General features: G+C 42.5%; 1 protein-coding gene across 4 annotated transcripts in view; it reads right to left on the minus strand.

Moving 5' to 3' along the window:
• The window catches only part of mark1 (MAP/microtubule affinity-regulating kinase 1), a 41179-nt gene extending 33644 nt beyond the window's left edge, over positions 1-7535 (minus strand). Inside the window, exons 1-2 of one of the 4 annotated variants that reach the window (XM_013275552.3) lie at positions 6936-7358; positions 4189-4389 (exon numbers count right to left, since the gene is read on the minus strand). In XM_013275552.3, coding sequence (XP_013131006.1) covers positions 4189-4389; positions 6936-6986 — 252 coding nt within the window. In that variant the 5' untranslated portion in view covers positions 6987-7358. Of the gene's footprint in view, positions 1-4188; positions 4390-6935 lie in introns of all 4 variants that reach the window. The other 3 variants (XM_013275555.3, XM_019366689.2, XM_013275554.3) reach the window with 3 other exon arrangements.
• Between the last annotated feature and the right edge of the window lie 7472 nt (positions 7536-15007).

Raw genomic sequence — 15007 nt, forward strand, 5'->3', positions numbered from 1 at the left:
GTGACTCTTCGTGGTAGAAAAAGTAATCTACGGTATATAAGAGTCTGAGAAAACAATGCTGCTTCTCACTTAAGTTTTTGCCTCAGTCAAGCAGTTTATAGCCTCAACAGATCGTTCAAATATTCTTTATTGCAGAAAAATTTGGTCATTTTGTAACTTACTGTCCTGTTTACTGTAAAATGGGCGTGTCTACCTTGTGAGTGTGCATTACAGTTATCAGAATGAGTTAACCAAGCTAGCTAATGCTAACATTCGCTAACAAGTTCTGCTCTCTCATCAAGTTTTCAAACACTGCAGCAGAGGAAGCGACAAACCCAAGGCTTCAAACCTGGACAATAAAAGACAGGGTTCAACACTGGCTGCAAGTATATTTTATATACAATCTATATCTGATTTGTCTAACCAATTATTGCCACCATATATATGATAAAAATTGTCACATGTAAGCAAAGCTTCAGATAATCCACTAATAATAAAATATATCAGTCCCAGGTCACCAATAGGTGGACTGCGAATTTTGATGGACAGTTTCTATTTTACTCTCTCGTACAGTAAAGTTATTTTTCATCTGTGCGGTCTTTTCCTTTGTGATAGTGAATGTATGCACACAGGAAGCACACAGAAAGAAAAGGAGGGTTAAAGCTGAGGTGGGTTTAAAGATAAAATGCGGTTAAAGAAAACGAAGCAAAGAAGAAAGTCAAACTACACCTTTTAACACTTTACTGAGCACTTTATTTGAAGACATTTGAATTCAAAACTTATTTTACTTGAAATGAGAAAATGACATTCTGTCATTATTATATTATTAGACTGCAAACCAGTTTATTTATCTTTGTTGAAATACTACCGAACGTTTTTAAGCTACTTAAAAATATAAAGCACTGGACTGTAATGTTTGTTTGAGGAAGTTTTAACTGGACCTCCTTAAATTTTAATTAAATACCCCTGATATAGAAAAGTCTGCAAAATTATGACATTATATGACCACGTCTTAATTTCACTAAAAAATGATCAGTCAAGTTTACAAATAATGTTGTCTGCTGAGTAAGTTCATAGGGGCATATGGTAGAGGCAAATGTTACCATTAGCATAGCTCAGCATGCATGTGAATTGACGTGCGTGTTCGTTTTGGCAGACAGAGGACACTCTGTCATGTGGAAGTGAGTCTGTGCAACCTCCTTTTTGGTTCACAGGACCTTTTGTTGTTTTTCTACACAGTTAAATCTCTGTTCATCACATCTGGAAAATCTATGTCAGTAAGTGTCTTTCTAGGTTCCTGCTACGATAGCATTAGTTTTAGTGGGTCATGTTCTTTCCACCTGTTTTCTCCCTTACTCTGATCCATGTCTTTGCATTCTGATGAGCCAGCAAAGGCTCTCAGGCACACAAAGCGGCGCCTGACCTTCTCGGCAAACAGCGGGGAGCACACTCAATGTGTCTGTTTTACACTTGCATTAAAGGACACAGAACAGATCAAACTGTTACCGGTTAGACCTGAGAGAATATTTATTCCCTGGGCACTCAATACCGATATGACCTGATGCTTTTTAAAACTCAGAGGATTAAAAGATGCAGGTGGCTAAGACAGACATGAGAAGGACCTCTGAGGTGGATCGGGCCTGTCAGTGAGCACTGCGGGTCCTGCTGAGTGAAAGACACTGAGCAGATCGCAGGTCATTGTTTTCTCCTTAGAGAAACAGGAGCTTTAATTACAACACATCAAAGCAGGGCATCTATCACTCTGACAAGGCAGCAGTGTATGACTGTGTGTGGGTGAAAGGGAGCGAGAGGTTGTCCTCACTGGGAAAGCTAACGTGGTCAAGTACAACATTGTCATGACAGGATATAATTCATTCATCTGACAGCCAGAACACACCCGAGAACTGGGTCTGACTGCAAGTAGATCAATGCCTTATCAACTAATTCATGTATAGTCATTTTGAGTTGATAAATAAATAGCGATACCATCATTTCGTCACATTCTGGTATCTATGCGATGAGGCATAACTTGAAAAAGATGCAAGTAATTCAGCCGTGAAGCTGAAATATTTTTCTTTTAAGTGAGCCTTCTTGCATTGTTACCAGAACTGAAACTATAAATGAAAAGGTCACTCGGAGTATTTAGTACAGTATGGCTTTGTTGGTTTCCTGTGAGGGTGAATTAAATATATTCACGTTTTAAATAGGTCCAATAAAACAAGAACACTCTTAAATAGAACTTAGATTAACCATTAATGAAAGAACAGCAAACTGCAGTCTTAATTGTTAACATGCAGCAATGAAAGAGTCGTATTGACATGAAGAATGTATTATATGAGGATGAACTGAAGCAAATTTGTCAACACCCATATCAAAAAACAGATCTTGGCTTCAGATGCCTGCCAACTCTGAGTATCAATCCACTATCACCCCCCTATCTCAGGAAGAGCCTGGGAATCATTCTGATATCTGCAAGGCATCGTCAGGCTCTACTTATAGATTGTTTCAATACTTTGCAATGCAAAAGGTAACAAATAAATGAACACGCTATATGGACAAAAGTACCGGGGCACAGAGTTTCTTAATCTTTGAATTCAGGTGTTTTCCCATCGCCGCAGGTGCCTTTACAAGCATTTATGAAAGAATGGGTTGTTCCAAAGAGCTCACCGAATTTGTTCGTAATATTGTAATAGGATACCACTGTTGGAACAAGTCAGTTCATGAACCTTCTTACCTCCAAGATATTCAACATTTAACTCAGAGTGGTATTACTGCAAGGGGTTGAGGAACCGCTCATTTAAAGTTACAGAGCGTGGTTGCTGAGTGCTGATGCACATGGTGTGTTAAAGTTGCCAAGGCTTTGCTGAGTCAGTGACTGCAGAGCTTCAAACCTCCTGTGACATTAATATCAGCACAAACAGTTTGTGCCAGGAGCTAATGCGGACTCCTTAATCCTAATTTTTGATTTTGTTCAACATTTTTTATGCACAAAATTTAAAAGTGTTAGAGGGGGTCGAGTTTGGTGGCATCTGGGTCTCGTTTCTGCATTTTGCAGATAGGTTGGGTTCATCATACAACGACCTCCAGCTTGCCCTGGGTTCCAAGTTATAGTTCAAGTGTAAGACCATGAGTCACAGTCAGAAAAGGGTGACCACTCTAGATTGGGAATGAGTTGCTGGCCAAAAGTGGAGGATTTTAAGTATCTTGGGGTCTTGTTCAATAATAAGGGTGAGCAGAGCGGGAGATTAACAGGTGGATTGGTACTGTGCCCACTTGGATGTGCACGCTATACTGGTGTGTCATGGTGAAGAGCGAGCTGAATGTGAAAGTGGAGCCGCTGATCTACGTTCCTGCCTTCACCTGTGGGAACGAGCTCTGGGTGGTGATGGAACAAATGAGACTGTGAATAGAAGTGCCGGAAATGGGCCTCCTCCATGAAGGGTGGCTGGGCTCACCTTAGAGACAGGGTGAGGAGCTCGGTCATTTGGAAGGAACTCAAAGTAGAGTCGCTCTGAGAAGAAAGTAGCGGGTTGAAGGGCTTCAGGCTTCTGACCAGGATCGGCATATCCTACTGGGAGGATTCCCTGGTGCAGAGTCAGGACATGCTGGAGAGATTACACATTTTGGCTGTCTTGGGAACACCTTGGGACCTTGGTGTCCCCCCAGAAGAGCTGGAGAAGGTGGCCTGAGAGAGGGAAGTCTGGGTGTCCCTGCTTAGACTGCAGCTCAAATGACCCAGCAGTAGCAGAAATTTTTATTCCAGCTTAGCATGGGAGCTTAGCGTATTGGTGTGATTTATTGTTGTGGTAGTCACCTTTACCATTCACGCACCGCCACATAGAAGACAAAAGGCAGGTGGAGGTCATGATAACAAAAATCTGAGTCGATGACAACTCATGAACTAAAAACCTACTGGACAGAGTCTCGCAGAGAAAGAATCACCGACTGAGCTTTTCAGCTATGTCAACTTAGTGAGCACAGTTTGCGTTTAAGTCACAAACTACTTAAAACAGAGAAGTTGTTGGTGCAGCAGACTTAAAATACCTTAAATTGCTGATTCTTTGCTGTTAGCTGTCCTTTTAGCAAATAATGCACTGCTGCTGATCAATATCCCATATAAATATTGGATCAGTGCATCACTATATTCTATAGCACAAATAAAACACACAGAATAAAGGTTTTAAAGCAAAGATTAAAAACTTGTCGCACCTCTCGTCCAGTCAGGACATGTCGTGCCAGCTTCACTTTGGCAAAATTCCCCTTCCCAATGGTCTTGAGGAGGCGGTAATTGCCGATGTGAGGGTGCTCCTCTGTGGAGGTGAAAGAGTTGCGGCATCGTGGCAGGCTGTGACGACTCGCGGACTTTGTTGGGGGGGCTTGGGGTTCAACAAAGCCGTCCACCGAAGAGTGCTGCAGGGAAAAAAGTGGAGATCAGCAACATCCTTTGATTTACACAGACACCAATATTATTTAAGTAGTTTTGTGGCACATTTCCAAACTGATCATTTTGCTACACAGGCAGAACATACAGAAGCAATGCAGTACTGTTGAAGCTGAACTTTGAAAGAGATGAAACCAGTAACTTTGCCCCAATTCCAGAGTTGGTTTCACATACATAAAAAGTACTTTTCCCAGTGAGGATCTATACAGAAGTGTTTGGAGGAGAATCAAAATCTCTGTGATTTAACACCCTAACCTAATGACCCTATCATTTACAGTGTAAGAGTCAATATCAGAATAAACTGAACTTTAGACTGTGTGTCTTTGACAAAACCTGCAAAAAAGTGTAATACACAGGCACATTTTGTGATAACAATGTTGCTGGCTCCACAGTCAAAACCGATAACAAGCGTCTCTGTGATACAGCATGTGAAGGTGAATTAGGAACAGCTTGCTATAAGTACTATGCTGGCACAGGCTATATGCAGTCTCCTCTGGTCCTCTCCTCTACAACAGCTGCTAATGTCAGTCCAGGTCAGAGATCCCATGATCCTCTGCTCCTGAGCACCACACCCAGCCAGAGAATAAAGCCTTGGTCTGGTTACCCGGGCTCCCCTGCTCCCATTTCACTGGGGAAACGCTACACCCTGCTGTGTGCGCAACACCTCAGCTACCCTGACTGAGAGAGGGCTATGATGCATGCATACAGTTCACAGCATAAATTTATATTAAATCCCGACAAAGTCAGATGGTTTTGTTTGTAATGCCTCTTTTAGATCAGAGAAATGTGCATGTGTTGTTTTTGCAGCGGGTAAATGCCACACTAGTGCCTTTCAAGTCAACTTTAGATCGCACCTGTAACGAGGCCAGTTTGACCTTCAGCCACACAACTGTGTACACACACACACTTGGCTTAGGTTCTCTAAATCGGCAGTGGAAAATTTGGACAGGCAAATGACTCTGGGCTCTTGTGATTGATTAATGCACAAAATTTGTTTCACTTGTCCATCCATTGATCCCAGACACTGAGATGATGTCTTCAGGGGGGCAAACATGAGGCATAACACACCTGTGCACATACACACACATTAATAAAAGAAGAAGACGAAGAAGAAAGCCAGAAGAGAGCTACTTCTGTTTTGCTGCACTTAAAGCCACTCGTCTTTCTGAGTAATAAGCTGTTATGCAATGCAGTTCAGCTGCAAGTGGGCCCTGGGGCTGCGTGCTGGAGTCAAACAGAGGGAGCCTGGGCTGGCTGGCTACTGCCAGTGATGCTGAGGCAGTGCTTTAATAGCCACCCAGAAGTCTGTGTCTGTGTCTGAGAGTGCAGCATTAGACAGACAGTTACATTAGCACTCCTATAAGCTGATGCATTACTGAACACTGGCAGATCATTGTTCAGTAATGTATCGGACAATGAGAGCGAGAGAGGACTGACATCTTCATGTAAAAGTTAACAATAGGGTTTGTTAAGTTATGCAACTTTGCTGGAGAGGAAATGCATTTTCTCACTTGAATTTTAACCACCTCAACATGACAATCCGGGTAAACACGTGCTCAGAAATGTAGAGGCAAAATAAAAGCCCTCTCTGTAAGTCTATGAATAGGTCAACCATTAAAAAAAAGACTGCCTGCAGCCTTAAAGGAGGCTTCTGTTTCCAGGAAGAAAAAAAAAAAAAAAATCAGACGAACCCAGATATGTCACAGCCTGTCAGCACACTCACACACAGACACACACACAGAGGAGCAGCCCTCATCTGTTCTGATCTCTGAAGAGCTACATTATTGTGGATGTGCGCGCCATAATTGGGAGTGGGTGGTCGTTCATAAACATTCCTCCACACGGCGCATGAGAAATCTCCTGTGATTAATTCAAGTCGTTCTTCGCCCTGTTGTCTGCGTGTTGGTTCGCTGAACAACAACACGCTGCCTCCTCCTCAGCAGCACCGAGCGTGCTCCTACAGCAGGGCCCGATAGGTGATGGATGTCACATTGCGATGCTACCGAGCCTTGCAATTGAAAAGTAGGGCAACATCCCCCCCTTTCTCACACACACACCCTCCCTATATATTGACGTCGTGGACTAGAAAATACCCCCCAGCTGCACGAGTGGAGCAACACCATTTTCTCACAGGCCACACAGACAGTGTTCTCATTCTCAGTGTTAACATTCAAGCCTCGCTTGTGCCATTAAAAGCGGCATAATACTGACGCAGTGCGTTGTTCAGGCTAGCCTTATTGTGTAGAGAGAGCGGGGCAGACACAGCCGGGCCGCATTTTTATTCTAAGCTATTTCTACGCTCCATGCTTTCATTCCCATCAGAAAGGGGGGGGGGTGGAAAAAAAAAAAAAAGCTGCTGTGCTCATTGGTCGAGTCACTCTGCAACACTGTAGCCTCACGAAGAGCTGCCATTAACCTGCACCGGCCAGTGCGCAAAATAACCACATCCCCGGGTCGTTACCACTCCGTCCCCACGCCCGGTATCGCTCAGGTGTCTCCGGACAGCTGCACTTACGTTCTCGGTGTCACGCTCGTTCACTGTGGGCAATGGCGTTCTGGTCGACATCTTGTGTGCTTCATAGGCCGCTCAGCGATGCGGCGGGCTGGGCAGAGCAAAAGCAGACACGGCGCGGTCCGTGAGGGAGAGCGGCGCCTCTGTCCCTCTCTACATCCCCTGTGAACACCGCAAATAGCGGCCCTTTTACCGCTGCATAGCGCACACAGGGCCCCGCCGGCACGCCAGATTTTCTTATCGGCTTTGTACACTTCCCTTCAGGTAGGCTAGTGGCAGACAGAAAAGGAGGAAAGAGAGAGACTGAGAGAGGGAACGAGCGGGAGGGAGGGAGCGAGAGAGAGCGAGCGAGCGAGAGAGGGGGGCAGGCCAGGAAGATGCGTCGGTAGCGGACGGGTCTGCGCAGCTCATCTCAAACCTCCCACCAGGAAGGATGATGGGATCTCTCGCCCTCTCCCTCTCTCTCTCTCTTTCGTGCACATACACTCTCTTTGTCCGCTCCAGATCTCATCATTCAAGTCACCAGAAAGCAGTTAAGCGCACAGTTGGAACAGTCACCGGCAGATTTAGACCAAATCCAGCTACAGGGAGTGTGCTGCCTGCCAAACTGGTCTACACTGCTACTCAACAATGCCCCGAAGCCTGACAGTGGCTGTACAGACGTATTTTATCACGCAGTATCGTAGACATGTTGAGGTAGACTCACTAAATAAATGGCTCAAATGTGGCTTGAACTATATAAATTAAATGGCTTATTTCTGTTATTTTATGCTATGGGTTTTAGATAGATGAGTGAACGAAGCCTTTTAATTTAGTGCTTATTCCATGATGGGTTTGAAGAAGACAATGAGTTGGAGAGGCCTAGTTTAGGGATAAGGCCCGTGTCACGGTATGAACTGGGCAGACTTTGCCATCTGTCGGACAGTTACAGCACTACACCCGTCATTGTTCTTCTACTTAATCCTAAAATTGCAACAGCTATTTTTTTGAGTGATCAGAGAGCAAAAATATGAACAACCTTTAGATTCCTAGAGATATATTTTGTATTTTTCATGCTAAAAACCATTACCTGTTATTTTTATTATCATTATTATTTATTTATTTTTTTTAGGGGTGTGGTGGTGACAGTGCGCACGCAGATGTGCGTGCGGAGTTTGTCCACTAGGGGTCATTATGCGCCTGCAGTATCCTGCATATTTCCTTCGTGCAGCCCCAAACAAATGCCATGCCGTTGCTCGTTTATTTGCTCAGCTTTCATCCTCTGAGTACATTAACATGTCATAATGTGATTGGGGAATAAGCAGGGCGGCAGGCGTTAAAGTCCATTAATGAGTCTCTTGTATGAGATGTCGTGGCTTCTTTGTCTCTGCTGTAATATTGTGGAATTCAGGCAGACAGTTGCGCCTCACTGGCTGTTACATGATTGATGATTTGTCTCACACAGCAGAGAGGCCAGGCCATAAAAATGGACACAGCATGACACACGTGTCACAATAACTGATGGATACAGGACATGAAAGCCGTCGAGAACATTAAGCCTGTTTTTGTAGTTTTGAGGAATCTGTAGGTTGTTAGTTTCAGTTATTGCCACTTCCATAACAGTTCAAAACTCCTTCCTCTGCAGTCAAATTAGAGTGTTCAGATAAATGTCACTGAAACATGTTTTGCCTTTAATATATTTATGTATATGTTTTGTTAGCAGTATCCAAATAATATGCAAAGAGATAAGGCGGTTCAGTGTAACCAAATGGGTCTAACACAGAATCTTGGCATGTAGATGGGCATTTTTGGAATTCTGCATCTTATCCCAGCATGGATCCAATCCCAGCATAGCAGATCTTATCCCCTCTGAGCCTTAACAACTTGGACCAGCTCAATTATTTCAGCCAAACACATCCTCTTACTACTGATAGTGAGATTTTTGGCAGGGTTATTCTGGGATCTATTTTAGATACAATTATTGAATTTTATTTGTGTTGAATTCAATTTGTGTTTATGTTCATCAGAATGACTGAACAGTTCCCCTGGAGAGTTAAAACAGGAAAACACCCAAACCGATAATAATTCATGGTTTTCTTTTTGATCTGAGCTCCAAAGTGTTTTTCTTCTCGGCGCTGAAACATCCTGGGAGCACGCTCCGTTCCTGTCTGGGATTTGCATTCTACCTGAGTTGCACTCCTGAGGAATGTAATGGGCACTGACACCGGTTTAATGAGTGCATGTACACCCAAGGCCAAATGCAATTACATGCTCTCACAGGCAACTATCAAAAAAGAGGCAGCTGTTAACAGCCATTCATCGCGGATGGTCATGCAGCTAACTGTATTTGCAGGACAGGGGGTGAGAGGAAAGAGTAGGAAGACAGAGAAAGAGGGGGAGAGAGGCTAAACTCATTATAAGAGCGATAGTGGAGTAGCATCTGTCATCACTGGCAGTTTACCATATCTCCTTTTCCCTGACTCAGTCTCACCAGTGAGAGTCAAGCCATGCAGCCTCTCCAGTCAGTAAAAATGTTTGCCACACATCCTGCAGAAGTGTGGGAAATAACAGGAACTGCTTTTCAAAAAGGAAGATGTTTTATAAAGTTTTGCATGCGCCCCAGTATGTGCCTCTCATGCACTGCTATTATGTTCAAGTCATACACTAAATACCTGGTGATGTAAAAACAAAAAAACAACAGCATTTTTTAAAAATCCTCAAAGACCTTCCAAATATCTAGGTTATTGAAACTGGTAGACTTGACACGGTTCAACCTGTGTCAGGTCTTGTCCTGTGTCAGCAACAAGAGGTTTTAATAATTTTTTTCCCTTCAGTATATGCAGTTCTATTCCGCAAGATTTTCATGTGTAACAGAGTTGTCCATTTAAATAAAGATGTGACGTGAGCATCTAGTAAACAATGGTAACAAAGTTGGAATCTTCCTGCTTGCTGTAAAGAGAAACAGTCTGAAGAGTTTTGCTGGATTCAGGATCTTAAGAATCACTAGATTGTTTGGAGAAATAGCTAATTGTCCTTGGTGACACTGGCTAACTCATCCGAGTCCTATGGTCAAAATTGTCTTATATGAACATATACCAAGTCTCTAAACTCTAAACAGTCCTGTTAAAAACTACGTACACCATTACTGCTTCTATAGGAATTAAGAGAATAAGTAGGAGTCATATCCTGCTCGTCAAATGCACTTGATTAACTGATCATCAGCAAGTGTGACTGCGTCCACAAAAGCAAACGTTTTAGCAGTTAAACACGATGCCACATTCTTACCAGGAATGGACATCCCAGGAAATTCTCCTCAAGGTCAGAGTGTGCAACAATCCAAGAAACTGCAAAAAACCCAAGAGCTACATTTTAGACTCTACAGACCTCGGCTAGCATGTTAAATGTTAACAAGTAGACAAATACTGAACAAGTATGGGTTGTTTGGAAAAGTTGTCAAGAGAAAGCTTCTTCTCTCTAAAAGGAAAATAGCAGCATAGCTTATGTTTGGAAATTTGCATCTGAACAAACCATAAGGTGTCTGTAACAAAGTCCTTTGGACAGACGAGACCAAAGTGGAGATGTTTGACCATAATGCACAACGCCACTGCTGGTGAAAACCGAACATGGCATATGAGTTATAAAGCACCTGGCCACCTTGCAGTCACTGAGTCGACTGTGAACTTCTCTGTATTCTAGAATTAAGTGTGAGGCCACCTGTCTAACAGCTTGGCCAAAACTGGCTCAGGCAAAAGGACAATGATCTCAAGCATAAGAACAAATCTATAAGATAATGTTTAGAATCAAGGTGCTGCGGTGACCCGAAGTCCTCAGCTCAACTGAAATGCTTAAAAGAGCTGTGCATAACAAATGCCCGCAAACCTCAATGAACTGAAGCAATGTTGTAAAGAAGAGTGAGTCAAAATTCCTCCACATTGTGGAGGAATTTTGGCTCACTCTTTATCTGTGTGAAAGCCATACAGAAAACAGTTTACTTCAAGTTACTCCTGCTAAAGGTGGTTCTACAAGCTACTGAATCATGCGGTGTACTAAGTTTTTCACAGGAATGCATAGAGTCCTGTAAAAACTTTACATAATAACTTTATCTTCTAAATTGCTTTTCTCCCAGCGTATGCTCTACAGTAGCTCTAATCACTGCCTTTACCTTAAACACACAAACGTATTACAAATGAAAAAAAAGTGATCTGCAGACATTCCTGCTTTAAAACCTGTTAACTGCACACCTTACAAGGCAGAGCTTGCACTCTTGCTGTCTGCTCTGACAAGTCAATAAAACCCACTGGTATGCTGAACATTTTTGGAAGGCAACAAAGATATGGGGCTGCAGTGGAATTTGATCAGGCAGGGATCCATCCTTCTGTTCATTATAGAGATTTCCAGCAGTAACACACCCTCCTGGTGAGTACACCTCAACCTGAGGAAAAGTATTACTGACTGGAACACCAAGAGCTCATGCCCACCCTTGGCCTCCCCTCACCTGCCTGTCTTTGTGGCTGTCACACAAGCATGTGTTCACACCCGCATGTGCTACGTACAGCTTGAGTTCTTCCATGTTGCCCTGGGAAGGCTGGCAGGGAAGTAGAAATTATGAAAACAGTTGAAAATCCAGGGCAGATGTCAAGCAACACAGTAGAATAGATGAAATTGGGTGTAAGTGAGTGCAAGCTCAAGACATAAATGCAAAGTTGTGAATTTTCACAATCATGGTCAGCTGTTTTCTATAAATTTTCCTGCACGTGTCAAAGGTCTGTTTTACAGGCTCATTTGTACAGTTATACTTAAGATAATTACACTTGTGCTCAGGTTAGTGTAAATAATAATATGTGGTCACCAGTACATATCACTAGCCACTTTATTAAGTATACCTGTTCAACTGCTCTACGTTGAACAGGTGTACCTAATATTCAGCCAATCACATGGCAGCAGCTCCATGCATTTCAGCATGTAGACAAGGACAGATAACCTGCTTAAGTTCAAACTGAGCATCAAAAGGTGGAAGAAAGGGTGATTAAAGTTGCTTTGGTTGTTGCTGGTCTGACTGTTTCAGAAAAAGAGAATTTTTCTGGGTGCCTTGTTGATTCCAGTGGTCAGAGGAGAATGGCCAGACTGTTTTGAGCTGATAGGAAAGCTGAAAGTGATGCAGAAAAGCAACATGTTTAACTGTAAGCAGATGAGCCACAGCAGCAGAAGACCAAACTGGGTGCTCCTCCTGGTAAGAACAAGAAATCAAGGCATAAACAACATGAAAGCATGGATGCATCCTGCTTTTTGTCTAAAGTTCAGACTGTTGGTGGTGTTGTAATGGTGTGATGTATATTTTCTATGAATGCTTTGGGCCCCTTAGTACCAATAGAGTTTCATTTAAACACCATAGCCTTCTATTTTTGCTGATCATGCCAATCCATTTATGATCACATCTTCTGATGGCTGCTTCGAGCATAATAATGTGCCATGTCATAAAGCTCAAATCATCTCAAACTGGTTTCTTGAACATGACAGTGTGTTTGCTGTACTTAAATGACCTCCACAGTCATCAGATCTTAGTGCAGTAGAGCACCTTTGGGATGTGGTGGAACAGGGTATTTATATGTGGATGTGCAGCCTACAAATCTGCAGCAACTGTGTGATGCTATAATGTCAGTATGGACCAAAATCTCTGAGGAATGTTTCCAGCATTTTGTTGAATCAGCGCCACAAAGAATTAAGGCAGTACTGAAGACAAAAAGTGGGACCAACCCAGTACTAGCAAGGCATACCTAATGAAGTGGGTGTTAATGTGCTGCTTATTGTGATAGAGATAGGTGTAAAATGATGTGCTGTCCTAAAGATTGCAACAGCACTTGCAGGGAAATGAGAGACGTGCCAATCAAGGATAGTCTGAACATGCCCACACAGTCTGCAGAAGTCTGTTAAGGCAGTGGAAGTGAAAACACTGGTGTAGATGGAGAACAGGGAGTTTATTTGAGCATTTGTACCCTACAGAACAAATATCAGGGAAGCTACTCCTTCTCCACAGTGTGGTAAGGGCTGCGGAATGACAGAGTGTACATCTTCCTCCAGAAAACGTCTTCAGTTTCTCCGCACATTCTCAGAAAACATAACAAGTCATATATTTTATTGCGGCATGTCATTTTTCAAATGTTTGTCTCTTAATCTTTCTATTTGCGTGCATGATCTGTGAGCCTTTTTAGCTTTTTCTCTCCTGCCAGCAATTTAAATATGGTTGCTTGGCCAGTGTGCGTGTATACTCAGAGCATTAGCAACATATCAAAACTCCTCCGGATAAAGAAACATTTTCATGAAATTATCTGTGGCCACAAATGATGCATTCCAGGTCCAAGATATTTCCTCTTTTGGCCCAGCAGCTAATGTTAAACACTGTGCCGAGGAGAAATCTAAACTTTTCCCCTGTTATGAACTCGTATTCTAAAAGGTAGTGCCATTTACTGTTACTGTACTTGGGGATAATTATCATCCTTGTATATCATGTTTTCCCTTGTAATTATGTCATAATTCAAAGGCTTCCCTGGCGAGCTAAAAACGGTCAGGTGCGTCATCATATAACAAACTCTTCTCTGAGGACTGGGCCTATTAATTGTCAGGATATAATTACATTCACAACACCCCGAGGGCCCGTTTCATTCAGTCATCTCGGAGTTACTGCTCCAAACTATAATTAGAGAATGTAATCACACAGGTATGGACCTCCAGGATTTATTTTTCAGCCCGACTGAAGGCTTATTGAAACGACATCTGTGGTTGGGTACCAGGCAAGGAGTGTTTATGGCCTGGCACGTTTTCAACAGCCACATGCAGTGGCACTAAGCAGCATACCACACCAGCAGAAATCACAATTTACATAAACAGATATGCACACATTGGATGGGTGGTTCTGCTAATTAGTTTGAGTGTGTACATTCTTGTTGGATGAGTGGTTTCTTGAGTGGCATGCGTCTATATTATATGAATGCCCTTGTGTGGTTGTGCCACTCTCCCGTGGCACCTTTTGCCAGTGTTAACAAGTGACCTCATCCTATTATATGTTTCCAATCTCAAAGCCATCCAATAAACTACTCATTTCTCACCTCTTCATGCACTCGCTTTCACCATCAAAACACCTCTTACCTCTCTCCCTGACACCCAAAACAGGCCGGGGAGAACATAAAGTGACAGCACCATATGGAGTGATTTTGAGTGATTTCCCAGTAATATGCGATAAATCACTGAGTTTGAACAGCATTTTTTTCCGTTGTGAGGCTAGGGAATACCAAAATTTGTGTAGCGATGCTTCACACCCACCATTTGTGCAGTTAGGGGTTTAGTTGTACTTGTTTCTTTATGCTTGAGCCTCACTAGTGCCATGGCTTCAGTCACTTGGACTGAAATATTTGTTAACGACAGAATACCTGCAAAACGAGAGACAATACAGTCAGCCTCAGCTGTACTTTCTTTTCTTTTTCTTTTAATGGACATAAAAAAATTGGCATTCACACAAAGTAAAGTCCTTCTCTAAAGCACTGATTTTAGCAGTTTGTCTATTGCTGTCTTTGCTTTTTGGAATTATATTTTAATGAGAAAGTGGATGTATGAATGCAACACTGAGAAACAGATGCATAATTATTAGTGCCTACTAACGTGAACATCAGTCCATTAAAATGTAAAAAAAGACCACCAAGACCACAAGTGCTGATGCACACAACGCTGTAATTATTTTTGGATGAAATTTGGTATTGTAACCATAGAGTGTATATAAAAGAAAACTCCATATTTTGAAGCCTCAGTTTGGGCATTTTAAAAATTATTTGTTTATTTATTCATTTTGGAGCCAAAAATGAATTTATTTAGGTACTAAATTACCAAAGCAAGCATGGTCAGAAAACTGCATTCATAAACTGTACCGGTGCAACACATGTCTGCTAATTTATGCTAAGTAACAGACCAGTAGGTGGCTAGAATCAGTAAAGGTGAATCCTAGCAGATTGACAGAAACTGACTTCAGCAGCCGGTGTCAGCCCACCTGTCATTCAAAACAGCCACATCCCTAGCTTAATACCACACATATCCATATTAGTTACTAT

This window comes from Oreochromis niloticus, linkage group LG13 (assembly GCF_001858045.2).
Source record: "Oreochromis niloticus isolate F11D_XX linkage group LG13, O_niloticus_UMD_NMBU, whole genome shotgun sequence".
Classification (NCBI taxonomy): Eukaryota; Metazoa; Chordata; class Actinopteri; order Cichliformes; family Cichlidae; genus Oreochromis; species Oreochromis niloticus.